Below are 27,174 nucleotides of genomic sequence, written 5' to 3' on the forward strand. Positions count from 1 at the left end.
ACGAGCACCACCAACACAACAAAACACGTAAAGCACTCTGGGAAACCGAGTATTGCATAATTAAAAGGAAGCTTTCATTTTTTAGGAGGGGGGGTGGGGGCGGGCCGGAGCAATTGCGGGGGTGGGGGGGGGGGGGGTGGGCGGGGAAGTGGGGGGGGGGGGGGGTGGGCGGGGAAGTGGGGGATCATTTGCCCAGAGAACAGGGCAATTTTTTAATAATTTTATTAAAAGTTATAGTTTTTACCATGGAAGTGGGGGGGGGGGGGAAGCTAACATTTCTATGCTTGATTCCTGTGATTCCTCAAGCCCACCCCCCCCCCCCTCATAAAAAATGAATGCTCCCTTATGCAAAATACTACGCTTAATACATTTCCATAAAAACAATTTTTTAAAGTGCAAATGAACCCTTCGACACTGATACTTGCAATGATTCTACATGAAGTAAATAGTTGAATTGTAAAATATTTCTTGATTTGAGTGAAAAAAAACAAAAAAAAAACTTGTCCTACATTGTAATAAAAATATAGAAAACTCACAATGTGTAGTTCCAGAAATTATCCATACCCATCCCATAGTGGAATTTGGAATTTCTGAAGGATCAGGGGGAGGGGGGTCAGAGAAAGAACGAAAATTACAGAATTTGTGGAAGGAAATTGAAATTTCTGATGGTAGAGGGGGTGTTTAAAAAAAATTCCTCCGTTGGGGGGGGGGGGGGGTATGGATAATTTTTGGAACTACACAATAGTTATTGAACCTCTCATTAATATTCTTTTTCATTTGAATTGGTGGCCTGGAAATCCATAATTTCAAGAGAAGTGACACCTTAGTTTTGCAAATTTTCTCAATTCTGATCACAGGTAGCCCAAGCTTGGTTTCTGTGGTGTCCTGTTATAAGGAAGTGTATAGGGATTCATCACAAAATTCAATAAAATCATTGAAACGTGAAATAAAGCCTCAAAATTTTACCTGATCATTGATAAATAGCACTTCTTTCACTCTGTGTGGTTACTTTTTGAATTTAGCTCGTTTTAAGATTTTTTTTCCCAACCAGTCAGAAATGCATGCCATATGCTTTTAAAAATATCCCCAAATACACATAACTTATCATAAAATGCATGCTGCGTGTAGCCATCAGCTTATCATGTCAAGCCGCTTCTTCTCCATTGGGGTTGTTTGCATCATGGATGGATTCTCATGGATAGCTCTTAAAGACCCATTGCCACTTACCGTGATGCATCACAATTTGTTTACATTTTTAATCGTGTCACCACTGAAAAAACAATTCCAACCTTTTGAATAAACTCTTAAAAGAATGTAAAAGAATCATTATTGTGCCTTAGTGCTATGTCGGAAAATGATTGAATATGAAGTTATTATTCAATATATGAATCTTTGAATTTCATGGACCACGAAATTCATCTGTGACCGGGGTGCATCACGGTAAGTGGCAATGGGTCTTTAAGGATGTTCATGAGCATTGTTCCCCGAGCACCCTTTCTACTCATGACTTTAGTTGGCAGGTGCTCATCGTGATGACATCATTCCAATGTTTTGATAAACAAAATATTATTAAAAAAGCAGGGACCCCCTTTTTCATTTCGTTTCTTGAAAGTATTATAAAATACTCAAATTTTAGGGAAAATAAAGAAATCTGAAAATGGGATCAAATCAAAATTACGTATTTTGTACATAATTTGAAATAGAATTTCACCTAACATGAAAGCACCAAGTCCACACTTGTAGCCCAATAACATTTTATATTCCTAATTTTGAGTGTCTGAGTATGCATGTCTTATTTATATATTCCCCTCAATTGAGGTTCCCTCCACATGAACTACCACTACATTCTTAGTATATTTAAAGCAAAAAAAAACCTGAGAAAAACCCTTGTGGCAAGGAAAAATAACACATCAAACAAACTCAACTCACGTAATCCAGTCTGAGCCAGGGCTTTAGACCCAGACTACCTCACTGATAGGAGAGCAGTAAACCACTACACCACCCCATGCATTAGCATTTCCAGTCAGTCAAAAGTGAGTCTTAAAATTCTAGAATAGCAGTTCATTATTTTATTGATTTAAGGATGGTATTAAAATGACTTTTAAGCAATAGGATATCTGCACTATATGTAACAAGTTCAATAATCAAATGGCATATTACAAAATGGGGATATATAATATAGATATTTTTATCATCTGGCAAAAATTGCATCTGGCACAATTAACAATAAGCACAAACATAGCATTATATAAAAAGACTTTGTGGCTTCTGAATATACAACAATAAAAAGAAAATAACCAAATCCAATTAGAATACTTAAAAATTCAGTTTGGTATGTATAATATATAATATATATATGATGGTAAAATGTACACTTTTTGTAGTACATATCTTATGAATACTGTCATGGAAGAGTTTACTAAAGTCTTTTGGTAGGAGTCTCATCAGAACGAAAGATCTATGCCTTGACTTCTTGCTCATCACTTTCCTTTGTCTTTTTGATGAATTCTTGTCCTTCCTAAAGTTTGACAAACATAACATGACATTAATGCCATGGTTTCAAACCCAGCTTCATATACGAAGTTGAGAAATAATAGCTATTTTGATTTTAAAAAAGTGATTCTCTAGTATGTAAAGATGTATAGAGATTATCACATGTTAAGAGCTTGATATTGTTTTTATTCACCAGTTTCCATATCATATCACAATAATCAAGTCTGCAAGCGAGTAAGTGATATCATATGGAAAAACAAGTGAATCTAAACGATATAGTGCAGTTATTTGTTTATTACACATTTAGGTTCGATAAAATGACAAACTTTACAATATTCAGTTCACTGTGAGTGATATTGTATCACTTCACTAATATGGTTTTTATTCACGGCTTTATCACACTGATATCGACCCTAAACGTGTAATAAAAAGCAAAATCGAATAGTAATTTAAGGGTTTACTAAAACTTCTGTTTCTGGTACCTTTACAGCAAAATAGAAACATGGAATATCAAAAAAATTTAAAAACTAGTAAAAGAAAGGATCAATCTTTTTTTAAATATTAACATTATAATGCTTATATATTTTCGACCTCTCTTTAAAAAAAGAATTTTACCATAAAATTTAAAACAAAAAATACAAAAACATTTACATAACAATGATAAACAGCACCGTCCGTTGCTCAAAATCATAATCATTCATAAACAAAATGTAGCCGACTCCTATTATTAACTCCTTCCGTGCTTTTTGCCTTTAAATTCCAAATATCAAATAATTAAACAACTAAACTTTATTTCCGGGTGGCGCAATTGAAAAAATAATTTAAGGTATAAAGAATCAACACATTTCTTGGGAAATTATGAGTTCCTGGAATGCTTTTGATCAAACTGCGTCTCTCCGAAAGTTGACTTCGAGCAAAGTAGTTACAACTTTGATATAAAATATTCATAAAGTCCTGTGTTAATAACGATTAATTGAGTTTGTGTGCAGTTAAATCCCCAAGGGTTTGCATATTCTTCTACGTACAGTACTTTTTAAAATATGAACAATAATACAAGAACAAACAAAGTCTCTCGCGTGGAACACATGCGAACGCTTTCCTCACAATGGCCAAACGCTCCAAGATTTTATATTTCTCGAATTGTTTTACGTCTTTGAAAGGATTTTCCGGCTACGAAAGCGAATACGTAACTTTTTTTTGCCATAATCTTTGCCCCTATTTTTATATTCTTAAAAATTGGCGCAAAAGTCATTCAAACAATTTTGCATAAATTACTAACAACAAAAGAGAACCGGTCGGTTTTCAAACTGGTAGACAACAAAAAGTTTTCAAATAAATATCGTACGATTACCTCAACAGAAGCATCCATGGTACTTTTACGCTTAAGATCAGGTTTCTCTTCGTCTTCTTTCTGTCCATTTTGTTCAGCGCTTTCTTCTATTGCTTCTTTGACTGCTTTAGCTTCGGCACGTGTGCCAGCTTCTGCATCATGTCCTTCTAAAAGAGCGGCGCCTTCCTGCAAAAAATTACCAGCAACATTACTAGTATTTCTCGTACAGTAGGAAGTCTAGTATGCTAGAACTCTAACTTACCTCAGCCGTCACTACCATAGTCCCTGCTCGCTTAACAGCAGGTTTTTCCTCGTTTTCTGCTTCGTTCCCGTTTTCTTCGGTGGCTTCTTCCTCGAACTCTTCCTTTTCTTGAAGGTTATCTGTTTGTGCCCTAGTTTTCCCTAATTCTTCGCCATCAATGAATTCATTCCCCTCCTAGGAATAAACAACAAGGGAAGTCAAGCTTATTCCTTAAAAATAAAGACGCGAAAGATTTTGACAGCACTGCAATTCAAGTCACTGGTGTATGTAATGTAAAGCTTACCTTGGCGGTGGCTGTCATGGTGGTTGTTCGTGACAATTTGTTAGGCGATGTTCCTTCTCCATCGTTTTTGTTTTCCTCAATTTCTTTTTGCTGGCCTCTTGTTTTGGCATTTTCGTCTACTTTCCCCTTAGTTTCCAAGAACGCTTCGCCTTCCTTTATTCAAGAAGCGAAAGAGAACATCCGTGATTATTTTTTTCTTCCCCAAAGAGTTTTTCGGGGGAGTACGTAAAATTCCATTCAAAACGAGCACACAAAACAAACCTTTGCTGTTACAGTCATAGTGGAGTCTCTCTTCAATTCTGCACACTCGTCTGCCATTTTAAGAGCAACAACAAGGAAGAAATTAAGATGTACTTTTGACAACAACCAAAGTGAAAGAAGAAGAATCAGAAAGTGAAAGACGCTGTTCAAAAGTCTTTGAGCAAAATTATAACTCAAAGGCGGGAAAACAAAGCCTCTTGTCGACGATGATTGGTTCGTGGCTTGTCAAGACTACAATCATAGTTCCGCTTCAAAATGATCTTATTGGTCAATTAATCATCTATTGTATGCAAATATTTAATAGATTTGTCAAAAAAAAAAATCCTCAGTTGTAAAAATATAGAAACTTACTTTTAATATGACTTTCAATTATTTAAACCTTTAGGTCATATAGTGTTTTAGATATTCTTGACTATCTATATTTTAGGATACCTTAACGAATATTTGACGTCTTGGTTGGATGCTTTGACATATTAAACAAAAGGCAACACGTGCCACATATAATAAATGCATAATGTCAGACGTTCTTAGTACGGCCGCGCTTAGTACGTGTGTTTATGATCCAGCCAGGAATCCAGCATTTAACTTTAATATATTAATTTGTCTGTGCGTACGTAGTATGCTTTCGTAACCATTGTGCCTTGGGAAGTACGTCAGCATATATTGATGAAGGATGATGATCTCTTACCCTATTAAATAGCGACGCATTTTTTGGAGGGTAATAATCCTCATTGAGGTAAAGAACCATTATAAAACACTGCAAACAATAGTTCGACAGATGGTTGGATATTGGCTATCTATTACAAACTACCCACATCACATTCAAAATTCTGCAAAACTGTATAAATTACCAAAAGTAGTATCCATATCATAAAGGGAAAATAGTTCCTTGCAGTTAAATTATCGTGGGAGATGTGCTTAAGGTAGTCACTTTGGTAACACATGTCGGAAAGTTCATTTGTGCACTGGATTATATTCTACACCATTGTTTGACAGGACTCCAATTATCCGAAAGCAATGCACCTAATTAGTTGTTGGGTGGAACCTGATCCCTTGCAGCTGCAGATGGCTGTAGTCCGGAAGGAATTTGGTCCTTTGATTGCCAACTGTCAGTGAAAAGCACAGGCTCTTTATAAACCAGCTTCGTTCCCAGGGCCTTCTCTTCTCGTTAGAGCCTCCTCACTTCGAAAACCCTGAAATTCAATGATTTCATTCATTGGCTGTTGAAAACAACATAGCAACGAACTCTGATTGGTCAATAGCATAATTAAACATACCAACGGAAACCAAGCCAGACAAATATAATCAACAAGAACGGTTTAACTATATTTTGGAATCTTGAATCAAACTCCGTTTGTGGGGCATATAAACTGTTGTAAATAAAAGACGTAAACAAGCCGTCAGTGAATTTGCATGGGAATCCGAGAACAATGTCCGAACTTTTTGGTGACCGTAACACAACCCAAGCTAGCGCCGAAAAGGTGAATTCCCAGAACCTACGATTTGACTAATAAGTAGCCAGGAGTGTGGGAACGAGAATGCAAGCCATCTTGAAAAAAGCGAGAAGAAAAGGCCCTGGGAACGAGGTTGATGCGGAACTCATCTTATGTTACGTTGGGTGACCTGTATGCTACATGCAAATGCCGTCCATAACGAAAAATCAGATCTGTTACTGTAAGACTTTTCTTACATTATCACTGTGACAGGATTCTTTATCTAAAGTTCTAATTTTTTCAGCTAGAGGTTAAATCATTGACAACATTTTCCACTTAGTTTAGCGGGCGGTTTTTTTGAGCAGTTGGACCGCGGAAATCGAATGGTTCGAATTTCGTTGCTCTTGGGGAGGGTAGCATCGTAGACTTTGAAGCGGCAAAAGTTCATAGCTCACATTATGACGAACGGTTGCATTCTTGTCATAACTCTAGGCAGATAGCCAAGAGGCTAATCACTGTGGTGGTTTTGATCATTAAAAACGAAACGGAAAGAGTTAATGACGCACAGGAGTAGGGTAAGGCGATATTTAAACTGCATCAGGTTACTAAGAATAGCCTGACCGGGAATTTAAATGGCGTGCTCGTTATTAAGAAGTTTCCCTCTCTTATTTATGCTCTCTTGGTGATTGTGATATGGTATGTAGACTGCGGGCAGTCCCACTTTTCCCTCCAGACTCAATCAGTAAAGGCGACGAGCTTTTTAGGATTTCTGTGGACTCGCGCGGAGGCGCTCGCAGTCATCTTATGTGTTAATAAAGGAGATGTTCAAAAAATATCAAAAAAACAAAACAAATACCGATTCCGATGGAATTTTGAGAAATATAGGCCCGTGACTTGCAATAAAAATTAAGTAAAAAAAATTTTTTTTTCGGATACGAAAATGTTCGCGTCCACACGCTGCGTATTCGAATCGTTTTCACTGTCCACACGTATCCGGAAATTTTTTGATCCGCCCCGATGTACGCTAGTGCCTATTCCCTCTGACGGATAGTTTTTCTTATTGAGCATGCGCAAAATCGCGTTTGACGTCAGCGTATTCGAAAATTTGCGGATACGATTACAAAAATATTTTCGGACACGTCTGGACGGGGCCTAAAGCGCATATCATTCCAAATAAAACTTTTTATTCATCTGAAGAAGCGCGGCAACGCCTCGTGCAACTCTTACGCTTCTTTCGTGCTTAGGGTGCCTCCTGCGTGCATCCAGAATTAACTATACGCATCGCATGCACCATTGTTAATTTATGCATGCACGTATAACCATTTACCAATAAAAATAATACGTCGCCTTAAAACCATAAATGTTGTGAGAAAAAATATTAGGTTTTATAATTGATAGTGATAATGACATTGGTGATGTTGATGATGATATTGATGATGATGATGATGGTATTGATGATGATGATGACATAAGTGATAATGATGATATTAATGAAGACGATGATATTAATGATATTACTTATGATGATGATGTTAATGACGATATTAATGATGATAATGATGATATTAAGGATGATGATATTAATAATGATGATAATAATAATGATGATATTAATGATGATAATATTAATGACGATGAAGATGATATTAATGATGATGATATTAATGATGATGATGATATTAATGATGATGATGATATTAATTATGATGATGATATTAAAAGTGACGAAATTGATGATTCATGATGATGATAATAATGATGATGTTGATGATGATGGTATTGATGATGATGATGACATAAGTGATAATGATGATGATATTAATGAAGACGATGATATTAATGATATTACTTATGATAATGATGTTAATGACGATATTAATGATGATAATGATGATATTAAGGATGATGATATTAATAATGATAATAATAATGATATTAATGATAATAATATTAATGACGATGAAGATGATATTAATGATGATGATATTAATAATGATGATGGTGATATTAATTATGATGATATTAAAAGTGACGAAATTGATGATTCATGATGATAATAATGATGATGTTGATGATGATGATTCGTGATATTCTGCAGATTAAGGACGCTCAAGGGCAAAGGATCCCATCGTCAGATTCTTTTAAAATTTTGCATAATGAAAGATGATATTAATGACGATGATGATATTAATACTGACGATGATGATATAATAATAGTGACGATAGTTGATGATGAAGATGATATTCATGATGATATTCATGATGATGTTATTAATGATGATGATATTAATGACGATTATGATGAAGATGATGAGAACAATCAACGTTATTTATACTGAGAGGGTGACAATAACAATTGACAATAAAAAACGTGTGGCCTTCCAAATTTATTAATAGGTAAAGTACAATGCCAAATAATGTTCTAATAAATTTATATCTGAAAACAAGCTAAATATACATATTTATCAAATATTTGAAATATAACGTCCTCGCTAATTGGGGCATGGATTAAATATTTGACATATAACGCGCGCGCTGATTGACTGGCTACCTTGTTAAAATTAGAGGCATATACATAAATAGTTTTATACATATAAATAGTTTAATTAGTCAGGGTAAAGACACGCTCGCGCAAAAATGATAAAACATTTATAAAACCGAGATATAACGGCTGCCTATGTCTGTGTATTTGGATATAAACACTCAGAGAGCTGTAAGGCAAGATAAACACTTATATCACATTACAGAGATAAGTAAAAAGGTTTTGTCATCCGTTCATCGACATAAAAAGATCACGTGATTATTTTCGCCATTCATAACGAGAAAACTTGGCTTATCATGAAAAAATATCTAAGTTTAGGTTCCCAACTTTAGGGCAGATATGTAGTTTAATAAAGTCTATAAAATAAATTACGTGACTTGTCTCCGTTGCTATACAAATCTTGTTTTACTTGTAAATAGCACTTATGCTAAAAGTCTCTTCATTCTTTCCCTCTGAATCGTTGATGAATATCAAGACTTGTTGGTTTCCAATCGTCGACTGAGGAGCAAACCGCAATCCAATATGATATGATTCTCCAGGACCGACCTTAAAAAATTAAACAGACCAAACTAGTAATACCATTAGGCATTTTTAGGTTCAGAAAATTTCGGTAGTTTTCCAAACAACACAGTATAATGTTCGGGTTCGGTCTAAAATACACGAAGACTGGTAATGATCCCATAATGCAACTGATTGTGGGAATGAATTCTGAGACAAAAAAATATGATGAAATCTTCTGTACCAATGATCTCAGTTCTATGATTATTACTAACATTGAACTTTTAGAAAAGAAAAAATCTTTTATCAAGTAATTCCAAAGATGTCCAAACTCACAGTACAGCAGAATAACTACCAAAGCTGGAAAGCGGAGCATATCAAAATTGGGAAACTTCTAAGTTTGAAGGAAATAAGTTCAAAACTGGCGAAGACATGAATTTTCAAACAAGGAAACTTTGTTGGTAAGTAAGATGCTTACCAGCAAAGATTTCCTTACAAAATTCTTGTAAAAATCATATTTTCACTAGTTTTGAACTTTTAAAAACTTCCTTCGGACCTCACCGTTTTATTAATTTTAAACACCCTCTTTCCAGCTATGATAATTATTTTCCCATATTACTGAGTTAAGAAATACCTGATAAACTGTTTCTAAGAAAATCCCTATTTTCCTGATGATTTTCTTACCTCGATTACGTTTTCTTTAAACTGAAGTATATCAGGCCTGTTACATCGCAGATTAAAGGTGTTTCTGGTAGGGTATGGATTGGTGAAGGACACTCGCTAATGATGATGATAATAATAATAATGATAATAATAATAATGATGATGATAATGATAATGATAATAATGATAATGATGATAGTATTAATAATGATTGTGATGATAATAATAATGATAATAATGATGATGACAATATTTCTATATTGGCACTTAACCCGTAAAACAAAATCTAATACGCAATCATATGTCTAACAGTCCATACAAAACAAAAGAAAACAATGGAATCAGTGATTCTTCTAAGGTTTATCCCACATTATGGTAATGATGGTAATGTAACTAATAATAATAACAACAATGATACGGGAAGATAGCAAATCTGCTTTTGAAAACAGTTTTACGATATTTTCTGCCCAGTACAAAACTACACAGAAATATTATTTATAGAATTTGTACTTTTTAAGGCTATTTGAGGTTATTCGAGACTCTTGAGGTATTCATCCGAAGGATTTACAAAGCGAATTTGAGATGTAACACGAAAAATCCATCAATAGAATTGAGTTTCCAGTAACGCGAACACTAGCAATCAAGAAGAACTCCAAAAAAAGCTGGCACCTGATCAATCGTGCACTCAAAACCGACTCGAATTGTCCAGCAGCGAAAAGAGAAAAAAGAAATAGGACCTCTGCTAGAGAGGTAACACTTTTTATAAGTGGACAATATCCTGAGAACAGCATTTTCTTTCCGGCAAAGTGAAATAAAGGGAAGAAGTGTGCAGTGAAAAAGGGATCAATGGTTCGTCTATTTACCAAAAAAAAGAAAAAGTCTATTTGAAATAAAGAAACCAAGAGATATGCAAACCCAATTAATTATTTCTAACACAATTCAAGTTTTAAGTGACCGTTTTTCGAGACAACTAGCAAGACAGGTAGCAGGTGATTAATTTTTTAAATCAAGTGTACACAGGGATATTGACTTTGATAAAATATTGGTTTACCTTATTGGAACCTTTTCCTCCTCCAACTTGAAGCTGTAGCTCAAAGGCTTTAGAGATGACTGGTTGTTGACACGAGGCACAAACTAACCACGTGCGAACAAGCTGATGAAATTCACTGTCTATCGTGTAACGTCAAGGACATAACTTAGTACATGAAGGAGGAAGTTTGGCTACTTACACATGATGGCTGGTCCAGCGGCTATCAACACAGGAGGAGGCGCATTATCAGAGATAAAGGTGGATCTAGCCTCCTTTGCAGCCGTTCTTAGGGTCGTCACGCAACGACGCAACGCAAAGAACGGCTGCAAAGGAGGCTAAGGTGGATCCAGGTTTAAATGAATGCCACTTGCGAGAGCCCGTCTACTCGCGAAATGTCGTCCACAAATACAACTGTCTTGTCGTTGGCAAGCTGCTTTCAAATCATCGGCGAACTTTTTTGGACTGACTAGACAATTTCTAATTCGGTCGAAGGTTAATCAATTGTTCCTAAGTTTACGTGGTTTTAAACCTGCTAAACATTTCCTGCTCTATTATTAATTACATCCATTTAAAAAAAACACAGGCTCAAACGCCGGATTTTTATGAAACCAAGGAAGGGAATGGGATTAAAGGGTTATTGATCATCAGCTAGCTTACTGAATGGCTGGTTTGTCAGTTAAGTTTAACATAAGACTACGCTCTGACTAGCCTAGGCTACACATTAGGATCAATTTCTAAATGGGTTATTTTACTCAAGAGAACATTTAGACAAATTTTAAAAGGATACCAACGACGTTGACGTACATAAAGCGAGTAGATCCCGAGGAGAGTGGGGTGAGGCTGAGAGTAACCTCACGTACCGTGTTAGCCATCAACATAATGGGATCCATAGGACTAACCTGAAACACAATCACAGACATATTTATAATATTTCATATTGGCCACTACCTGGACGATGATGATGTGACCTTCATTGAAACCCATGTATATATTCTATACAGCCCAATGTAAGGGAATCCGGAATCCACGAAATTTTAGGCCTTGGAATCCGGAATCGAGTCCACCAAGAATATCTGTCATCAGGTGCTGATTTAATCGATAGACGATTCTACTTATACTGGTAAGTATATCAAATATAATTTTCAGAGAAAGTATCTGAAAATTAACGATATGGAATCCGGAATCCGCAATACAAACGTTTTGGAATCCGTAATCCAGACCCTTGGAATCCGGAATCCACCATAAGTCCGGATTCCCATACATGGGGCGATATACAAAATTGAAGGGTAACAACTGGAGTTAGTCAAGACAGAGGGAGTTTATTTTCTCGGGAAATATAATAAACCAGATATTTTTGTTATTGACATAATGCTTCTTGTTGTTGTCCAGTAATTTAAAATAGCAAAAACTAAAAAGAAATTTGCCTTTCATTCCCCTGTGACGCACAATTATCCTCTTACCTTGATCTGCTGTACGAGATCAATGGGCCATACCGGGAATTCTCATGCATAGTAGTATCTCACACTAATTAACAATAATTTCTTTTAAGACTATTATACCTGTAATTCTGCAGGATGAGACGAGTAGCACCTAACAAGTCTAGAAGTCTGGGTACCACGTAATATTACTGATAATCTACTGGTCTGTCCCTCGACGGCACTCATGTCAACCCTGACCGACGCCAAAACAAATATAAAATAAAATAAATTTGAATGATTATCGTATTTTCTGCTTGGGACGAGTGGGTTAGTGTTTTCGTCATTTTGACGGTTTCATAGCACACAAAAAGAACTAGTGTTGTGATCTATGTGCCCCAACCTACCTCTGTAACGAATGAACATAAAATTGCCAAGTCTGACAAGGAGTCGCAAAGAAAAGATCTCTGTTGAAAAAAAACACACTAACTGTTTATACCTAATTGAAAAAACGTTGTCGGGTTCGAGAAGGTCATATCATGGAAGCTAAGACCGAAAAGGATTTAGGGTACACCAAAATGTGTATTATATTTGCATATAGACATGTAAAAATCCACAGTAGAGCAAAGTCGGTTGACCTAGATTAACATGGCAAAGCCATTCTCCGAAGATTTACGCTGGAGAGCTGTTTGGCTGCGGTATTTTGTCTTCCCATGCTCCCCTTCGGTCTTAGCTTTGATGATATAACCTTTTTTTAACCCGACGTTTTTTCAAATAGGTGTATACGGATTACTTGCCAGTTCTGCAAATGCGTCTTTTTACAGTGCTGGTTAATTATTACAGACAAAAAATGGGTGGTCTTTTCACTTAGTGTGAGCCATACGATTTTCTCGTTTTCGTTGTTGTTGTTGTCGTTTTTATTTGTTTTGTTTTTATTTGCTTATAGCAGTAGTCTTCAGCTTTCTTTTTCCCTAAGGAAGTGAACGTGAGCATGTTTACTTACATGTACAAAAGAACAAAAAACCGCTTGACAGAAGGAGAAGGACCACAGGCAATTTTGAGGAATACATCTTGGGGTTCTGTAGGCTTCTGTTAAAAAAAATATAAATATGATATCGAGTTATTCATTCATATTGACAGTACATCACACCTAGTGCTCCACAATCAGCAAGATATTACTGGTCACTTACCACTCTCCTTGCCTCACAAACAGCGTTCACATCACTACATCGAACATGAACCTGAGGAGGAGCCTGATCATCAAGCACAGGAGCACCTAACGTCAAACACATTCATCTTACCATGAGTACTATATCTGGTATGGAACCAAGGATGCAAGGGTGAGAATCTGAGAAGGGTCTGGTCATCAATCGTTGAAAAAGATAATTTAATGATATAGTACAACATTACATCAGGGCCCGGTTGTTCAAAGCTGGATTAGCGCTAATTCAGGATTAACTCTATAGGTCTTATTAAGAGTTAACCCAGGATTAGCACTAATCGGGCTTTGAACAACTGGGCCCAGAGGATTAGCTGCACAAAGACATCAATCAGTGAGTTTACCTGGTAAAGAATGCCATGGAGGCAACCGAATGGACTTTTTTAGGAAAGATTGCTCCGGATGGTAGAAGCGAAAGGTTTGGTCGATAATGTGTGGCCTTGGTTCTATGTTCAGGTTTAGTATGGCAATTGGTCGGCTGTCTTTCATTACGAATGATACCTTCATTAGAGAAATATAAAACTACATGACTAAGTTATGAACATACCATTAGTTTGATCCAGTACATATACAGTATCCATAGTAAGGTGAAACAAAGTACGTATGACAACAGACTATCTGCTAGCTAGTCCATGCCTGGATTATCGTACGATGTTTCGAAAGACACCCGTGTACCTTAACTGTATGAGGCTGAAGCTTGTTGTCTTCGACGGTCGCAAACGTTTTAAACGTGGTGATTTGCTGTTTGAATGGATGAGATGGACCCTTCAAAATTAACAGAGATTTATGTTCTCTTTATTTAAAAAAATATATGGATACGAAATTCCTGACGTTAGCATTGGTAAACAAAGTTGAAGTAGTGGTACTAAAATCATAGAATAAAGGTGGAGAGGTGGAAAATTGAAATGAGAGGAAGGCATATTAAAATGGAAGATGAAATGGAAGCAATAAACAACACGATTTGATTAAAACTAAAAAGAGGAGGTAAAAGCTTACAGTGTATGCAAATGTACAAGCCTACTTACTTGTTGTGGAACACTATGATCTGCTTTGAACGTTTGGAATTTAAATGGGATGTGAACGCTTTCTCGTGGACGCAGAAACACTTCAGGGAATGTTGTATCTGCTGTGTTAAACATGTTTTCTTCCATGGCTGTAACATCCATGATAGAAACATGCATAAATGTTTGGGCAAGACAACCAATAACAAGTTGTTACGTAGTTGAATCTTGCGTATCCTAATTAATTTGACAACAAGGGATACTAACGTGAATACGTTTCTGTGAATTTCTTGAAATGCCTCCATTCTCTGGTATCTGTTATTACCCTAGAAACATAATAGAATTTGAAGTAGTACGTTTCTAGAATGGATGTGTACATAATGTATATAAGTATATGGGCATAACGAACAACTGAACTACTTACATGAGTTCCTTGTCATCGCACTGTATAGCTATAGTCTGTTCTATATCGTATGGATTTCTAATAGCGAATTCAAAGAACTCGGCAGTACCAAAGGATGGGTAGATCGTATAAGTAGTAGTAATGGTGGCAGACAGAAGCGAGACTATACCCTCATGTTTGTTCTTGTCTCTGAAGTCATAATCGAAAAAAAGACAAAAGAAAAAATAAATGAAGATGACAACAATAATAATTATAATGATCCTATTGATGATCATAATGATAATATCAATAATAATGTTGATGACGAAATTAATAAAAAATGAATACTTTTAGAGGATAGAATTTATAAAAATCAATGATCATAATATGTATAGTTCACTCAACAAAATTTCAGTAAAAAATGCAAAGCGACGCCGTTCATCTTTGTCTATTTGGCGGCCGATTTTCAGTCCATCGCGCAACTGAAATGCATAATAAAGATTAGCTCTTATTAGTTTTTACGGCTTTTTTTTTTTTTTTTTTTTTTTTTTTTTTGTTTGTTTTGCCGCTGTTGACATTGTTTTGGCCGTGTTTCCATAGCGACTTAGTTCGGTACTCCTACGGATTAACGCTATAATTGTACTCCTCTCGACCAATCAGAGTCGAGTAATTTTGTTGAGTGTACTGCAAGCATGATAATAGATATTACCTGTATAACTGTATTGTCTTCAAGTCCCTAGCTCGTTGAAGTTTTTCTTCTTTTTTGATCTGTTAGGAAGAATGAGATAAATGCACATGTGGACATGCAGTCGATATCATAAGATAAGTGATGATTATTTAGGATAGGAGTGACAAAACTGACTCACTATAAGTGCACATGTGGACATGCAGTCGATATCATAAGCTAAGCGATGATTATTTAGGTTAGGAGTGACAAAACTGACTCACTATAAGTGGAAGGTTATCACTGACTCCTGTTGTCTGACGAACAGCCTGCATTCTTTGAAGCTTTCTGTGAAGTAATATAGAATATCAAAAACTAGCTCCCGGGGGGGATACTGCCCTATATTCGCTATACGGGTACGTGCCGCCAAACAGGGTATGGTTTTCAGCGATTTTACTCTGGAACAGGGTATGAATTTCAGCGATTTTACTCTGGAACAGGGTCAGGGTTCAGTGGGCTCAGCGGCACATCCCTACCCTAAACGGGCAACAGTACCTCCCCCTCCCCCACGGGAACTAGCTCTTTTGTTTCACTTGATGACCCCTAACCCTGATATGTTTTACCTTTGTCTAATGGCGTCATCTTGATTGATAGATTTATCATCCTTATTCACTTTTCCTTGCCGACTAAAAAGCACTGAAGCTAATTCCGCATCACATTCTGCTAGTAACTTTGCTTTACATCTATCCTTTCTGCCTACAGTGGAACCCATACCATTGAATGAACCAGTAATTGTTTCGGACATTACCACATGAGAACGCTTTTTTGGCACTGTACCTGGAAATGAGCAATTAAAGAATGAACAATACATTTGCAGCTCCTATTTATTCACGTCTTTCTTCTCTTTGTGGTTTTCAGGCCGATTTTAAATCAACGAGGATGATTCAAGTTGGGATATATTAAACACAAGACCCTGCCCGTCAAGGAAAATAACCAGCTTATATGATAATAACCTACGAGTACAAGGTTAGGTTACCTAATCTAGCAGTAGGCATTTCACTGTGATGTCCTATGTTTGCAATACGAAGATGGAGTCTCCCCTTGATGCTACTCTTGATACCAATAGGGCGAACTGTTCCAGTACGGTTCTAAAAGATAGATAACGATACTATTATACACACAAGTAAGTAAGTAAGTAAGTAAGTAAGTAAGTAGTAAGGTAAGTAAGTAAGTAAGTAAGTAAGTAAGTAAGTAAGTAAGTAAGTAAGTATACGTAAGTAAGTAAGTAAGTAAGTCAGTAAGTAAGTAAGTAAGTCAGTAAGTACGTAAAGTAATTAAGTAAGTACAGTCAGTACGTACTCGTCCGTCCTCCGTCCGTCCGTCCGTCAGTCCTTCCGTTCCGTCAGTCCGTCCGTCCGTCAGTCCGTCCGTCCGTCAGTCCGTCCGTCCGTCCGTCCGTCCGTCCGTCCGTCCGTCGTCCGTCCGTCCGTCGTCCGTCCGTACGTCCGTCCGTCCGTCCGTCGTCCGTCCGTCCGTCAGTCCGTCCGTCCGTCCGTCAGTCCGTCCGTCCGTCCGTCCTCCATCTCTTGCTTTACGTCTCTCGTTACTTCTCCCCTTTTGCACTGATTGGGGACACTTTCCACTCACGCACACAACGCTCAATTCATGTGTTGAGAATCCGGAGAAAACCCTAGCATAGGAGAGAACAACACATCAAACAAACTCAATTCACATTGTGAATTCACAATTCTAACCAGCGACCAAACCCGTCAAACTTTGACAATGTGATGACGGTATTTATGGTCAATAAGAGAATAGACACATTAAAAACTTATGTCTATTTGTTTTTTACAATAACAAAAACGATTTTTAGTGATCAAAACAACCAACGGAAAGAGCGCGCGCTCGTTGACGCCAGCTTTATCTGTCCGTCCTCTTATTGATGATAAAAAATAACCAATCAGCGTGCGAGAAATTTGTAAGTTATTGTAAAAAATATCTTACTCCTTTGCTGCGGTTACTTGTAAGACATCGTGACAACACTCAAAGATAAAATTTGTATCACAAAATGGCCATGTAAATTGTCCTCCATTTGATATATGATGATGATGACACCTTACTTATACCAATGATAATCACATATTGTATTATGTCCTGTGATATGATGATGATGACACCTTACTTATACCAATAATAATCACATATTGTATTATGTCCTGTGATATCATGATGATGATGACACCTTACTTATACCAATGATAATCACATATTGTATTATGCCCTGTGATATGATGATGATGACACCTACTTATACCAATGATAATCACATATTGTATTATGCCCTGTGATATGATGATGATGACACCTTACTTATACCAATGATTATCACATATTGTATTATGCCCTGTGATATGATGATGATACCTTACTTATAGTAATGATTATCACATATTGTATTATGTCCTGTGATATGATGATGATGATACCTTACTTATACCAATGATAATCACATATTGTATTATGCCCTGTGATATGATGATGATGACACCTACTTATACCAATGATAATCACATATTGTATTATGCCCTGTGATATGATGATGATGACACCTTACTTATACCAATGATTATCACATATTGTATTATGCCCTGTGATATGATGATGATACCTTACTTATAGTAATGATTATCACATATTGTATTATGCTCTGTGATATGATGATGACGACACATTACTTATAGTAATGATTATCACATATTGTATTATGTCCTGTGATATGATGATGATGATACCTTACTTATACCAATGATAATCACATATTGTATTATGCCCTGTGATATGATGATGATGACACCTTACTTATACCAATGATTATCACATATTGTATTATGCCCTGTGATATGATGATGATACCTTACTTATAGTAATGATTATCACATATTGTATTATGCTCTGTGATATGATGATGACGACACATTACTTATACCAATGATAATCACATATTGTATTATGTCCTGTGATATGATGATGATGACACCTTACTTATACTAATGATAATCACATATTGTATTATGCCCTGTGATATGATGACGATGACACCTTACTTATACCAATGATAATCACATATTCTATTATGTCCTGTGATATGATGATGATGATGACACCTTACTTATACCAATGATAATCACATACTGTATTATGCCCTGTGATATGATGATGATACCTTACTTATAGTAATGATTATCACATATTGTATTATGCTCTGTGATATGATGATGATGACGACACATTACTTATACCAATGATAATCACATATTGTATTATGCCCTGTGATATGATGATGATGACACCTACTTATACCAATGATAATCACATATTGTATTATGCCCTGTGATATGATGATGATGACACCTTACTTATACCAATGATTATCACATATTCTATTATGTCCTGTGATATGATGATGATGATGACACCTTACTTATACCAATGATAATCACATACTGTATTATGTCCTGTGATATGATGATGATGATGATACCTTACTTATACGAATGATAATCACATATTGTATTATGCCCTGTGATATGATGATGATGATGACACCTTACTTATACTAATGATAATCACATATTGTATTATACGCTGTGATATGATGATGATGACTCCTTATTTACACCAATGATAATCACGTATTGTATGTCCTGTAATGTGATGATGACAGCTTACTGATACTAATGATAATCACATATTGTATTATGTCCTGTGATATGATGATGATGACACCTTACTTATACCAATGATAATCACATATTGTATTATGTCCTGTGATATGATGATGATGACACCTTACTTATACCAATGATAATCACATATTGTATTATGTCCTGTGATATGATGATGATGATGACGCCTTATATCAATGATAATCACATACTGTATTATGTCCTGTGATATGATGATGATGATACCTTACTTATACGAATGATAATCACATATTGTATTATGTCCTGTGATATGATGATGATGACACCTTACTTATACTAAGAATAACCACATATTGTATTATGCCCCGTGATATGATGACGATGACACCTTACTTATACCAATGATAATCACATATTGTATTATGTGATCTCCAAGGCATTCCAATGAATAACTTATTGAAAATCATTATATTATACTATAAACATTACTAGTCTTACCACGTCTCCAGTCATGGCAGGTGAGTCCTCTGAATACTCAACTGATACAATATCCACTTCATGACTAACAAGAACCGCTTCTCTTCCCTGCCGAAGGAGATGCTGAAAATGTTTTGGTGGGCAAAATTAGTAAATTTAATGTATAATTAGGATCTTTGTATTTGATGTCCAGGGCCCAGTTGTTCAAACCCTGATTACTGCTAGCCCTAGGTTAACGCTAAATAATACCTACAGAGTTTATCTTTGATGATAGCACTAATTAATCCGGCTTTAATTGAAGCGTGGCAGGCCCAGCATTTGGGTTAGTCATCAACCCTTGATACCATATTATCATACTAGGAAATTATGTTGTGATAAGGGGAATTCCCTATCTGACCATCATCAATAGGTAACATAGAATCACTATCCCATATCTCCCATACACTTAATCGAGAAATGGGGACCAATTTGAATACTATTGTTCAGGACTGACTAGCGACTGACTAGCCTCTCGTACATGTAAAAACGATTTTGTGTTTCAACGTGAACACGAGGTTACGGAGTCGATAGTTGGTGCTGAACAAAATGAGTTATTCAAATTGGTCGCCATATTTCAATAAGGTGTATGCCTTCTTATTATACATGGGAAATGTTGTCATGCATTTACCTTTAGTTCCAAGGAAACAGAACCAATAAGTAGGAGAGAATCTCCATCCCATACGTCAATGTGTATATTTTGAGCAAGGAGATAACGACTAAAGACTTTACGTTCACCTTCTTGCATGAATGCTGGGTCAACAAGATACTTCAGCTGCAAAAGAAAAACCATGGATAACCAAATATGGGTATTCTTGACCTACGACAGCTGAATATCTCATAGTCTTATGGATAACTTTTTTTTGTTGTTTTCACTTAATTTTCTTGTTTTATAATAATAAAATGCTTGTTACTTTCTGTTCACATACCACAAGTCCAGGTGCTTCATTTGATATGGAACCATCTTTGGAAAGTTTTTGTAAAATACATAAAAGACCCTGTTGATCTTGTTTCTCTGAACCTTTTAAAAAAAGCCTGAAAATGGGTATGTTTAAAGTTAAATGTATGTTTTGTGCACTGTTTGTAATAAACAAGAAGAAGTGTTTTATTGGGTTTAAAACCATGAGGCATAGTCAAGTGGTTTTTGGCCCAATAAAACACGATCTGGGAGTTTATGGAAGTGCTTTAAGACTGAATGAACTTAGGTATAATTGGGAGAGAATTCCCAATGTACAGTTCTATAAATATGTATTGCACATCAGCCTTTTTTTGTCAAGATCATGCAGTCTTACTTTTCAGTTGTGACTTGTGGAAATCTGTAGAACTGAAAAGTGAAGAAGACTGATTGATGCCCAAAACAGCTGAAATATATAAAAAATGGAAGATTAGGGATGAAGCCTGAGGGACAATTGTGCTTGATCAGGGTTCCCAGCAGCCATTTTGAAAACAAAAATTCCCTGACTTGTCCCTGACTTGTCCCTGACTAAATAACAATTTTCAATGACCTTGTTGAGCTGCATTGGCAAGCATGGGCCACATGCCTAACTTTTACCTGGGCCCTGCTCTTATCATATTACACAGGATACCCAACGTAATTAAACTGTCCAGCATAAATGATACTAAATACTTCAATATTTTTTTCATCATATTTTTTTTATCGGTCTATTCAAAGATTGCAAACAGTTTGAGTACCACACAGATACTCATGGTTAACTTTAAACAAAATTCCCTGACTTTAGGTTGAAATCGCAATTTATCTGACTAAATAAAAAATTCCCTGACTTTTCCCTGACCCCTGAGAACCCTGTTGATAGAACATTATGATGCAAAACAGTCAACAGTCAGTTATTGTAGAGCTATATGCTAGGAGAACCTAACTAACCTTGAAAGGGCAAGAAACTGTATTACTATTTCATTGGCTTGTAAGGAATCTGACACCTCATGTTCTATATTCAATGGCACCACCTCACCAGGGTCAATCACCATTGGTGGGTTACCATGACGATCAGTAATAGATGTATAGCCAGTACTGGATAGCTGAGCAAAGGCTGCACGTGTCAAAGTTGATGTACCACTAAGGCAACAAACAGAAATATTAATGAATTAATAAAAAAAGGAACGGGCTCTTCAAGTGTCGATTTGGAAAGCCATTTTGTCTTAGTTTTTTGTAAGTTATTGCACCTAAAAAATGATTGCAGCCATTTTCATAAATTATGCAACTAAAATATTATAACAAAGGCCTGAAGTGTGCTTTGAATGGATTTATTTATTGCATAATATGCAAAGTATGTAAGGTAAATCACTCTTACCTTGACATCCCTGCAACATTGCTTAGCAACAGGGGAGTATGATAAGGACTATAAGGTACTTCTGTTAGATTAGAAACAGGTGCAGGTGCAGGAGCTGTGCCATGGGCTCTTGGAAAACCCTGTAACAAACCATCCCAGAACACAGTAAGTGAATTAAATATTTACTATTGAATGACAACTTAAAGTATCACAATGTATTATTGACAAGGATTATTGACAAGGCCGATCAGAAGAGAGGTGAAACTTTTATAAATTTTTTAAAAAGGACTGGTCATAACAGGCCCGTAGCTAGGATTTTTGTTGGGGGGGGTGCTAATTTACAAAAAGTGGACCAACCATATACTTTATTTTTTAATAGTCCCATAGGACGCATAGGTATAGATGAATTATATACTGAACAAACAATAGTTAAATCGTGCAAATCTCATGGATTGACATTACTTCGCAGCGGCTTTTCATTTTCTATTTTCTTGTTCACGTGTTTCCATTTCTAGAGTTTCGGTGACTTTTCAATAGGATTAGACTAACAATTTTTGTGAATACAGTCGATTGCTACTACCGTCCACTGACTCTAACATGTTAATGTCTGTTACAGTAAACTTAAAAGTAAAAACTTGCTTAAACTTCAAAGTTCCACCGCCTATTATTACCTATAATTAGTTGACAGACATTTGCTAATGAGTTTAATAGGCAGTGAAACTTTGAAGTCCTTGCCGAGAAAACATGTTCTTGTCTAGACAGTGGACACTTAGACGGTAAAATTGGGAGCGAACAAAAATTAAGGAAATATACGCGTATAGTGGTTCTCGCTGCGGGTTTTATTTCAGTTGCATACTTTTCTAATAATCAACCAGAATCTGTATAGAGAAGCGTTGTTGTGTCATCAGATGAAAAAGTAAAATTGATTTTTTTACTTAGTTTTATGTGAAAATATCATACCAGCCAAAATCTCACTTGCTTAAAAAGCGGACCTTTAGCCCCCTGCACCCCCCTAGCTACGGGCCTGCATAAAGTAAAGGGTGTTTGTGTGTGTGTGTGTGTGTGGGGGGGGGGGGGGGGGGGGGTGGGGTTTGGGGGGTTAAAACAAGGGGGTTGGTCACACAATTTTGAACTACTGAAAAGGGGTGGGCTGCCTATAAGACTGTACATTAGGGGTGGGTCATAAGTTTTATTTTCTGCATTGAAAGAAAGGGGGCATGATATTTTTTGAACTCATCTTACAATGAACCAGCAAAAAAATAGCTCCTTCAAATCCAGCTTTACTCCCCCCCCCCCCCCCCCCCCCTACACACCCCTACTTTATGACTAGTCAAGAATTATGGATATTAGTCTATACCTGTGTATTGAAGTCTCTATTAATGGAATCATCACTAGCTCTGAGAAGAGGAAAACACAAAATAAAGTTTTAATGATAAGAATATATGACAGTGGTATAAGTGGTATTAGTATCTTGATGCTATACTTTGGATGGTAAAAAAACAAGCTAACATGTAACACCTCAAAAACCAAAGTGTTCAGTTCAGTTTTTGGTTTGTGTCTACTCAACCAATACTACAAAATAGTGTTGAACAATGATCAGGTAAGGCCCAGCCCTACAGCATGTGACCTAAGCATAAACCTCAATAACCACTTGTGAACTTTCTCAATATTATTATTATTGTTATTATTTATCACTATCATTATTACTTGTGCTTTAATTTTGCTGTTGGTGTTGTTTTGCATATTTCAGATAGATAGAGAGAGTGAAAGACAACAGAAAAATCTCATTTTCAAACAAATTTTGTTGGCTTGTCAATGTGAGGATCTTTACATTTTTAAGGAATTCCTTTTTAAAAACCCCTCACAGTTTGCTAATATTCACTAGTATCGTGATTATCCTTTAATTTTGATCAGACCAGCTGCCAATATAAGCATGGAGTATATTGTGGGCTCAGTAATACTGGGTGTGATTGGTATTACCTTGTCCTCTCTGGTAAAGGTGGCCGTCCCATGATTCCTGGGCTCAAATTTACATTTGGGTCAAGATTTCCTGGAATATCAGCTATTGAGCTGTAAGGTGTAGATACCAGCTGCCCTGACCCAAGACTAGATGCTGCTTTCATTAATTGTGGTATATTCAATGTCTGAGAACCGTGAATACTGGAGCGCATGCTGCTCCCTTTTCTTCTTTGCTGGGTAAACATAAATTTTATTTTACCAGGAATCTGGGGGAATAAGAAAGCAGGCACAGTAATGAGGGTTATGTATGTATTACATACTATTGATAGTTTTCACGGCTGACATGTTGGAGGAATTTAACAAAAGATTCATCATTAGTCTCTTTTGTTCTCTTTTATCCTCCAACATGGCCGCCGTGTCTTTTGTAATTACATTCTCTTGGGAATGATTGAAAACCATCAATAGCACACTAAGAAGGGAAAGACAACATGTAGTGCAAGTCAGATGAAATTGCATTTCACAAACCTTATTCTTGTTAGCTTTATAAACCATTTTCATGCCAGGATAGACTTTTGCTCCATCTTCTAGATCTAATGAAATTTCCTCCTCTTCAGCAATTCGATTTTCTTCAAAAGGAGTCCACACTCCAAATTTAACAGTAACTGTATGTTTGTTGGATCTCATCAGACTTCCTGACAGAGATGGCTGCAACAGTACGTAGTAACAAATCAAGGCAAGATCAGTAAAAAATTCACATTACGTGCATGACAAACATATGCACATGGTATCATACATGTGCATACACAGTCTGCGCTTGTATACCATTGAATATTATCTTAGTCGCACCTAACCACTCTTGTGATCTTATGATAATATAAATGGGAACTCACCATTTTATTGTTACCTCCTACTTCAACTTCAATTTAAAACACTTAACCAACATTACCAACGTACCCAACATTTTTGACCCGAAGACAAAACAAAATCGGCCTACGAACCAACAACCTATGAATTCTAAGGCCATTCACTACTAGTGGTCGGTCACTAAATATTTATAGACCTGCCCAATATATAGTAGCTCAGCCATGCAATCAGTGTGCAGGATTTGTGATAAAGGATCCCTTATAAAATAGACTATTATCTGATCAACAGCATATCAATTAATTAACCTAATGTGATTTACCTTTTTCTTCTTGGTTTCAATCAGAGGTTGAGCAAATGGCTCAGATATTACATACTCTACTTCAAAGACAACTGCACATAAATGATGCTGTACTAGTTCTACCAACTCTAGTCTACTTCTCAACACAAGGCAGATTATCTTGGATGCTAAATAAGAAATTCAATATTAATTTATAATAATTATTATATAATCTAATTGATACATTGAGGTTTTATAATTACCAAAATTAATAATCTTATGATCATATCAAAACTGAATTGTATGATGGGACTTTCAACTTATGGTGTTATTGCTAGCATATCAATTGACATACAGTAGAGACCTTACACATCAGGACAGAAAAACCAGGATGGTGACACTAGGATGATGACACCCTTGGCGGTAACTAGTTGTTTTGTTACATGTCAGTTTTGTTACATGGTATTTAGGTCAGTCCATTACATGTGTTAATGGTCAGTTTTTTAAAGAATTTTTTCAAAAATTTTGTTTATAGAGGATAACACCTGACAGTAATTTAACTGATAAACTCTTGGTCTTCTTTTACAGTGTGGACACTCTAACCATGAACGCTTCAAGGTTTTTTTTGACATTTTTTTGACTATCCTATCAAAGTTCTCTATAGTAACAAAGGAATTAAATTTTTTAAGCGAATCGAATCACAACAAATGGCATAAAATCTTTAGATGTTTTATTTTTAGCTCACTCTGTGTGAACTAATGAACTGCTAGATCACATATTAAAACTGGTGTGCTGCAAACGCAGACTGCAGACCAGATCAAAACAAAAAATCCAAATACATGAAATAACTATTTGTTAATAACTATTTGTAATATCACTGGCGTTTTCTGTTCTGTTTCTTTAGCGTTAATTATTGCAAGGAGATAATTTTCCGGTGTAAACCGCTTAATCCAGTGTTATGATCAAAGCTGCCTGTGGGGAATGCATATAACAATTCGTTTTTGTTGTCGTGGAAGGGGCTGGGGAAAAAAAACAAAAATTGAGCACAGTGGAAAATAATCGTGTAAGGCAAAACTGTAAAAGTAATATATTGTGTGTGTTAAAAAACAATCTTGCACAAAGAATATATCCTCCTAGCTACAAGGAAAAAAACACAAATGGTTCGGCCCCTCTCCTCAAATATCAAAGTATTTAAGTATTGAATATCATCATTATTATTATTATCATATATCTTTTTCTTTCCATTGCTTTTCTTTGGGTGTCATATAAGTTATTTCATATTATAAATACTGTAACTGGGGTCGATTGACACCGTACATCAATAACGTTAAAATGAACAACAACAAATTTACTATACCATTGAAAGCGTGTCAGTGACAGCGATCCTGGACACTAAATGGACATTAAATGCTTTTTGAATTTATAGACAAATTTCATGTATTTGGATTTTTTGTTTTTATCTGGTCTGCAGTCTGCAGTCTGTGTTTGTTGTACACCTGTATTAAAACATGGTAGTATGCAAAACAGTGGCACAAAGTGCAAGCTTAATATTTTTTATTAATAATTTACCGAAAAAACTGTTATAAAATAATTAATACATTTTATATTATGACATAAATTTTTAAAAACTTTAATGGCAACGAAAAAACAAGGGACTTTTGACTTTGCATGAAATTTTTTTGGGACTTCAGTTATGTAAGAATCAGGCTCTTGATTGGATGAATCGAAACATGTCAAAAAACCTTAAAGTATTCATGGTTAGAATGTCAGCACAGTTAGCTTATTAAGTAGGGATAGATGAGACCACCATTAACGTGGTCATCCGAGCAACATGAAGGTCTAACCATTTGCAGATGTAATATTACAAAGGCAACACCTTCTTATTTTAAGGCTCTACTGTACAACAGTCCAATGCTCTTACCAACTGAGCTAAGTGGGCAGAGTTTTACACGTGTATGGTCACTTTGGTGCATGTCTACGTTCAAGTCATAACCTAATGCTCCAAACAAATAACATGAGATAACACAAGGTGTCACGATGCACTGTATTTTCCATTCTATAAATTGCATGCAAGCTGGAAGCTGAACTTG

General features: G+C 36.0%; 2 protein-coding genes and 1 long non-coding RNA gene across 3 annotated transcripts in view; all 3 read right to left on the reverse strand.

Annotated features, from left to right (window-relative positions):
- Positions 1–2,046: 2,046 nt before the first annotated feature.
- On the reverse strand, positions 2,047–4,789 carry LOC116301984 (uncharacterized). Its single transcript, XM_031711160.2, has 5 exons — positions 4,630–4,789; positions 4,369–4,521; positions 4,086–4,259; positions 3,845–4,009; positions 2,047–2,518 (listed from the first exon to the last, which is right to left on the reverse strand). Exons 1-5 carry the CDS (start codon positions 4,684–4,686, stop codon positions 2,459–2,461), a joined length of 609 nt encoding a protein of 202 aa, XP_031567020.1. The 5' UTR covers positions 4,687–4,789; the 3' UTR covers positions 2,047–2,458.
- Positions 4,790–4,958: 169 nt separating this feature from the next.
- Positions 4,959–7,172, reverse strand: LOC148911215 (uncharacterized). Its single transcript, XR_016119766.1, has 2 exons — positions 5,907–7,172; positions 4,959–5,822 (listed from the first exon to the last, which is right to left on the reverse strand). It is a non-coding gene; the product is annotated as an uncharacterized LOC148911215 (long non-coding RNA).
- A 1,258-nt stretch (positions 7,173–8,430) lies between these two features.
- LOC116301981 (nephrocystin-4) overlaps positions 8,431–27,174 on the reverse strand; it is a 29,358-nt gene continuing 10,614 nt past the window's right edge. Inside the window, exons 11-37 of the mRNA XM_031711159.2 lie at positions 25,127–25,272; positions 24,469–24,648; positions 23,965–24,209; positions 23,342–23,381; positions 22,006–22,124; positions 21,579–21,770; positions 20,989–21,057; positions 20,626–20,731; positions 20,328–20,471; positions 19,682–19,783; positions 16,513–16,624; positions 16,100–16,313; positions 15,761–15,824; positions 15,522–15,580; positions 14,855–15,022; positions 14,698–14,756; positions 14,455–14,582; positions 14,105–14,194; positions 13,774–13,930; positions 13,401–13,486; positions 13,214–13,299; positions 12,618–12,677; positions 12,355–12,466; positions 11,583–11,694; positions 10,817–10,935; positions 9,787–9,882; positions 8,431–9,150 (exon numbers count right to left, since the gene is read on the reverse strand). Coding sequence (XP_031567019.2) covers positions 9,010–9,150; positions 9,787–9,882; positions 10,817–10,935; positions 11,583–11,694; positions 12,355–12,466; positions 12,618–12,677; positions 13,214–13,299; positions 13,401–13,486; positions 13,774–13,930; positions 14,105–14,194; positions 14,455–14,582; positions 14,698–14,756; positions 14,855–15,022; positions 15,522–15,580; positions 15,761–15,824; positions 16,100–16,313; positions 16,513–16,624; positions 19,682–19,783; positions 20,328–20,471; positions 20,626–20,731; positions 20,989–21,057; positions 21,579–21,770; positions 22,006–22,124; positions 23,342–23,381; positions 23,965–24,209; positions 24,469–24,648; positions 25,127–25,272 — 3,206 coding nt within the window. The 3' untranslated portion in view covers positions 8,431–9,009. The remainder of the gene's footprint in view (positions 9,151–9,786; positions 9,883–10,816; positions 10,936–11,582; positions 11,695–12,354; positions 12,467–12,617; positions 12,678–13,213; positions 13,300–13,400; positions 13,487–13,773; positions 13,931–14,104; positions 14,195–14,454; positions 14,583–14,697; positions 14,757–14,854; positions 15,023–15,521; positions 15,581–15,760; positions 15,825–16,099; positions 16,314–16,512; positions 16,625–19,681; positions 19,784–20,327; positions 20,472–20,625; positions 20,732–20,988; positions 21,058–21,578; positions 21,771–22,005; positions 22,125–23,341; positions 23,382–23,964; positions 24,210–24,468; positions 24,649–25,126; positions 25,273–27,174) is intronic.

Source organism: Actinia tenebrosa, unplaced genomic scaffold (genome assembly GCF_029948245.1).
Source record: "Actinia tenebrosa isolate PJP-AT-01 unplaced genomic scaffold, QUT_ActTen_1.0 PGA_scaffold14__42_contigs__length_11649687, whole genome shotgun sequence".
NCBI classification, from domain to species: domain Eukaryota; kingdom Metazoa; phylum Cnidaria; class Anthozoa; order Actiniaria; family Actiniidae; genus Actinia; species Actinia tenebrosa.